We start from the raw sequence: 6,195 nt of genomic DNA, 5'->3' as shown, positions 1-6,195 counted from the left end.
ATGAGGAAATGTATCATGAATTCCAATTTCACCCACAAGCACCTTTAGCTTATTCTGTCCTTGGTTTCAAACCAGCACTTCAGACCTTATCCAAATTCAACTGGTCACAGTTGTGTTTTGTTTTTGGCAGAGAAGTCATTCTTTTATAAGGCATTTTATTCATGGCAATTTTTTTGGTAGAAAATTAGCCATTAGTTTATATTTCATCAGTTTAAACCAATGTATTTTTTCCCTCAATCTCTCCCTCTCTGTTTAATAACGACTCACAGCAGGAATTACTTTTGAACAGCAAATAAGTGAAGGCAAAAATATCATTGGCCCACACTAGGGGTTTCTTTTGTCTTCTTGATAAACCTGCAGCAGGTTGAAATGCTAGGTCAAAGTCAAGACCGCTTCTTTTCATAAGGCCTGCGTGGGGGAGCCTTTTACAGGGACTCTCCAACGGTACAACAGTGAACTCCCATACCTCCCACAGAGAACGAGTAGAGTTTTGCTTTGATGTTAGACATAGATGATGCAGCATATTCACACAAGTTTCAGTTTCCAACACCCTGACATGCAGCCAGCGAAGGTGAAGAATCTAAGCCTTACAGTTCCATCATGGTGGAGGCCCAGCTAAGGGTCTGTTGCGCTTCTTCAACCGACTCTTATTTAATGTAACTGAGGGCTCTCATTTTTGGCAGGGCTTGGAATTGAATTGCAGACCTGGGGTTTAGAAGGTCACAACAGGTAGTGTCTGCTGCCAGATACCAGCCAGAGGAGTATAAACTGGAGTCCAAAGATAGACCATAAGGAAGGGTTTAACCCAGAAACACCACCACAGTCAGTATAGTCCTCCTGTTAGGAATGCAAGCAAATAAATAGTATAACCATCATGAATAAACACGGAGCAAAGCAGCTTTTGGATTAATTCATATTTGGTCCATCTCTAAACTTAACTGATAAAATTGTTCTACCTGAGACTGAAGTTATATTGACCTAGATTTCACTGTATAAACTGCTTTATCGTGGTCTCTTCTCTGGCACCATCTGGCAAATGTTTGAAATTCTGATAATGATGAAGAAAGCTAATAATAATGAATTCTTTGGATATACAAATTACTAATTAACAGCTTCACTGCCATGATAAAAAGGATTCTTTATATTGATTAAAACAAGAAATAAAAATAAAATCCATTTCCCATATTTCTGACATTTAAAGCTGAATTTATATGCTATATGGAGCACCCTGACTTTAGGAATTAACATAATACATTTGACATTGAAGCAGTACAGCAATACATGGGAATTTTGAAAACATATAGGCCAAACAAAGAACTAAGCTGTAAAGATATCAGGCTAAAGCACTGATATGCAGTGCCCCAGCAAGTTCCTAAAACACACACACCTCCTGGGGTTCTTCAGAGTCATTGTGGCTCAATTGAGTCCCAAAGAACCCAGTCATTCTTTACCTCTCATTCCTAGGTTCTATACTACACAGCATTTTCCACAGCTTAACAGTCCTCTTACTGTGCTGAATTTAATAAAGTCATGTTGACTCATTCTCATAAACATCTGTTTAGAATTTATTGATCCAAGCCAGCAGTAGCGTCTCTCGCACTGGGGAAGCAGCTGCAGGTGGATCTCTGGGTTCAAGACCAGCTTGATCTACAGACTGAGTTCTAGGACATCTATGGCTATGAAACCTTTTCTCATGAAACAAACACCAAACAAAACAACAAAAACAAAGAAAGAATTCATTGATCCAAGGTTAACCTTGCATGGATTGAAATAGGTTACATAAATAAATATAAGCGTTCTTTGTAGAACAACTTTACAGAGTCTAAACTTTTAAAGCCTGGGTACCATCTGAGACCCTCCCTGTCAGAGACTAAAACTCTACTTGAACCAAGTAAAGGCATTTCTTCTTTGATTTGTCCTTGGAGTAATGCCACAGCTGCTCTGTAGTCCACAAAGTGGTGAGACAGTAATGTATGGAGGAAAACATTAAACATTAAATGCTGCCCGTAAATGTAGAGAGTTGTAAGATAATTCTGATTAGTTAACTGGTTAATCAGTTCTTACATTATTGGCATCTCAGGGGAACCCAATGCTGTATAATAAATGTTCCTGTGGTTAACATGCCTCTAGTTTTTCTGGAAACATGTTTGGTTTTCTACTCTCCTTGAGTGGACCTAATTCTCTTCAGGATCTCTAAACAGTGAGCTTTTCCAAAGTTTAGTTTCCTCTTGTCACTTTTTCTAAATATATATATATATATATATATATATATATATATATATATATATACTATGTATTTATATATACACACATACACACATATATAATTATTATATATATAAATATTATATATATTATATAATTATATAATATAATATTATATATATAATTTTATATATTATATAATTATATATATAATTACATATTATATATAATTATTTACTTTTATTTTATGTGTAATGGTGTTTTGCCGGCATGTGTGTCTGGGTGAGGGTGCCACAACCTCTGGAAGTGGAGTTACAGACATTTGTGTGCTACCATGTAGGTGGCTGGGAAGTGAATCCACGTACTCTGTAAGAGCAGCTAGTTCTTTTAACTGCTGAGTCGTCTCGCCAGCCTTTTGTTTTTATTTTATTTAAGTCACTTGGCTTTAAAATTCACGTACTTTACTTGCAAATAACTCTCAGGTCATCACCAACCTTGTTCTCCTCTGACTCTGACATCACCAACTCTTGTCTATATTGTGGAGATTAAAACCTTAAATGTCAAGCTTTTTGATTCCTTCCAGTGAAGCTACCTAGTACTTCTAGCATGGATCAGACCAAGACTCAGAAGCAATCAGAGATTCCTCTCTTTCTCAAGTCAACCACATATCTGACCAGTTTTCATCTTGCTCTAAACATAATTCACATTCTGTATTAAGGACCTCAGAGTTTGTGTGGAGCCAAGTCTACCTTTGTAACTACTTCTTCCTTCATCCTCCTCCTCTCTCTTGCATGATCTGCTCCTGTAACACTGTCGTTCTCTACACTGTGCCCTGCATCTCAGTTATTTCACTTGTTCTTTTCTTTAGCCTACTTTTCTGTCCAGGTAGGGAACCATCAAGGACAGCAGCTACATTTGAATTTTAAATTGAAAAATTGCTTCTCATAAATATAGATGAATCCCAAATATCTCAAACATAGTCTAAAGACACACCTAGCTGTCAGATGGAAAGAAGAATCAGGATGCAAATACAACTCACTCATACTTGAAGACTGGATGCTGTCACAGAAGTTCTCATCAACATAAAACATATCTTTATGTTTTAGATATGAACTCTGAGAAAATAGTTTCTGGCTCTTCATCGGTTTTTATTTTCTCTCCCATCCCTATTTACTGCATATGTTGATGATATAAGTCTGCTTCACTTGGGAACGTGGTAGGTTAGAAGTTATTATAAGTCTTTGCTATGAAAACAATTATGATATTGACTTTTAAGAAATTCTAAATCCCAAGTGGATAGATTTCAGGAGAAACTTTAGCACCTTTTTTCTGGCCCATCAACAGTGAAATCCCACTAACAACATGAGACCAATCAACATGATTTTGAAGAGCTCTTCACAATGGAAAGAACATATTCATAATTTGGCTTACTATTAAAGGCAATAAAATCCTGGCTGCCAATATTGTACATATTTATTTTGATATGCAACATGCTTTTTGTGAGACTGCCTAATAGAGAAACTCTCTGAAGAGCCAACTAGTAAAAACATCACCTTCTAATTGTTTTTGTTCTCCTTTTACATCACTAATTAAAGGAGAAATATCCAAGATGTTTGAGCTGTACAGTTCACCATTGCATTCATGTGATGTCCTGTAAGGCTTGCTTTATAATACCATCCATACAAATGGCTTATGTCTCTGCTGTCTGATGTGATGAAACAAGTATGAGTAAACTTCTTCCCAATCAGAACATGGGATAATTAATTGCCCAAGTATCACAGTAATTTTAAGAAAAATTAGACAATTTAGAAATATTTTTTCTAAAACAAAGTATTCTAAGAGTATTGTGTTGTTGTTGTTGTTTTGTTTTCTGAATTATAACTATGCCATTTCCTTCAGATGACATATAAGAGCTGAACACATCCAAGAATAATGGCTCACTTTTAGATTTAGGTAAATCTATATTTTGAAGTAGATTCTTCAAAATTACCCTTTTAATGGAAATATAATCCTAACATTAATTTTTAAAGAATATTTTTCTTAAATTCTAATTTCATTAACCCATACATTGTATGATTATGTCATCTATGTTAGACATCATGAGTACCACCGTGACTCAGAGTATCTATGGTCACCTCCCCTCCCCCAGGACTCTCACATGTTGGGCCCATTAACTTTTCCCTGGATGGATGAAGATGACTGAGGAAGCACATGGGGCCCTTCCATTCCTGGAGTATCAGTTAACAATTGCCAGGAAGAAGAGGTTTGTGGAAGCAGGCCATATGTTGTCTACACTCCTGTCAATAACTCCAATAATCCCATTGGTTCACTACGCTATACTCAGGAGGGATCATTATGGCACAAACTGTATAGCTGTTGCATTCAGATTGTTTTAAACTGTGTCTCAATCAAATGTGTCTAGTGCCTTGATCAAAGGATTACTGTCTTATAAGAGACTAGTTGAGATAGGACTTTTGCATCAGGTTGTAAATTCATCTTTGTGACTTTAATCTGTGTTCATACAGTTGAAAGATGAGGATGGTAGTTGATGAGAAAAGTTTCTGTAATGAGTGACAGTATGCATGGTTCCCTAATCAGCTCTTTGAGGAATGGTTTGACATGAGCAAGCCTCTAGAAAACGTGAAAGATAGGATTGGAAGAGAGAATGGCAGGAGACCCCGTATCTCTGTGCCAAAGTCTTATTTGTTAATTTTTAATAAGAGTTTTAATTTTGAATCACTTTTCAAGACAAAACAGCAATTATTCTCAAAGAGGTATGGCTGACATATCCTACAATACTACAATTTTATATCTAACCCTACTAATAATTCTATCTATGGAATAAATTATAATATGCTACTTAAGTTATGTTTGCTTTCAAATAAAAAGGAGAAAAGATAGAAAAACTTCAGAATGGTTGTCTAAGAAATTCTTGAACTCTGATGAGATTGAAATGGCCCACTAATTTAATTTTAATATATTTTTTAAAAAAACTAACTCAAGATGACTAGTTCTAATAATTGTGCATTGAGTAAAACGGAAGAATTATGCATGTCTTTTCAATTTTTATCTACATTTTTTCTTTTTTATGCCAACAGCTGTCTGACTGTGTATCTGTTTGACTATCTATCTATCTATCTATCTATCTATCTATCTATCTATCCATCTATCTATCTTTCTATCACCAGTCTAATTTAGCATGTGAATATGCCAATGAGTGTGACAAGGAAGAGAGTAGAGCAACTTGTGTCTTCTTCCTCTATCAGTCTTTGCTTATATCCTTTAGACAGTGATGCTCGACGAGCTAGTAAATTAGAGCATTTGGCAAGGTTGGCTAGGCAGTGATTCTGGGGATCTGCCTGTCTTTACTCCCAAATGTTGACATTCCAGGCACCCAGGCACCAGAAGCCATGTCTAGGCTTTTATGAGGGTGCAGACAATTCAAATTCATCTCCTCAGATTTACTGGGAAAACTTGTTACTCTTTCTGAGGCTGATATTGCTGTATTTTAAGCAAAATACCCATGAAAATACCCATTAACCACTGAATGTTCTGACATATCTTTATAAAATACCAACTACAAGGAGATCATGCTCTATTTTGTTTGAATATTCATTGGAGTATGTAAGCAAGTGAATGAAAAAAACAGACAAATTAGAGACTGGACAGTGGTGCATTGAAAGTAAAATAAACAGGAACAATGGTGTTTCTACTATAATCATCTTTGTGAATACAGTTGATTAATTTTAGAGGAAAAGACATTGCATATGCAGTATATATGCATATAAATATACATATATATGGGTATATAGGTAAATGTGTATATATACCTATGTATACATATATATATATATATATATATATATATATATATATATATATACACACACATTTTATCTAGCTGAATATATGTATATTTATGAGTATAACACAGTAAGTCAAAATAGAACTAAATTTTACAAAAAGTAATCATTAAGCACTATATATTAG

The 6,195-nt window shown here is 35.2% G+C and overlaps 1 protein-coding gene across 4 annotated transcripts in view; it reads right to left on the bottom strand.

Annotated features, from left to right (window-relative positions):
- Positions 1-340: 340 nt before the first annotated feature.
- The window catches only part of Cacna2d1 (calcium voltage-gated channel auxiliary subunit alpha2delta 1), a 426,913-nt gene continuing 421,058 nt past the window's right edge, over positions 341-6,195 (bottom strand). For all 4 annotated transcript variants that reach the window (XM_021190608.2, XM_021190611.2, XM_021190609.2 and 1 more), the window contains one exon: positions 341-837. In XM_021190608.2, the coding sequence (XP_021046267.1) occupies positions 721-837 (117 nt within the window). In that variant the 3' untranslated portion in view covers positions 341-720. The remainder of the gene's footprint in view (positions 838-6,195) is intronic.

Source organism: Mus pahari, chromosome 2, assembly GCF_900095145.1.
Source record: "Mus pahari chromosome 2, PAHARI_EIJ_v1.1, whole genome shotgun sequence".
Lineage (NCBI taxonomy): Eukaryota > Metazoa > Chordata > Mammalia > Rodentia > Muridae > Mus > Mus pahari.
The sequence above is the reverse complement of the archived record's forward strand: the minus strand, read 5'-3'. Positions and strand labels throughout refer to the sequence as shown.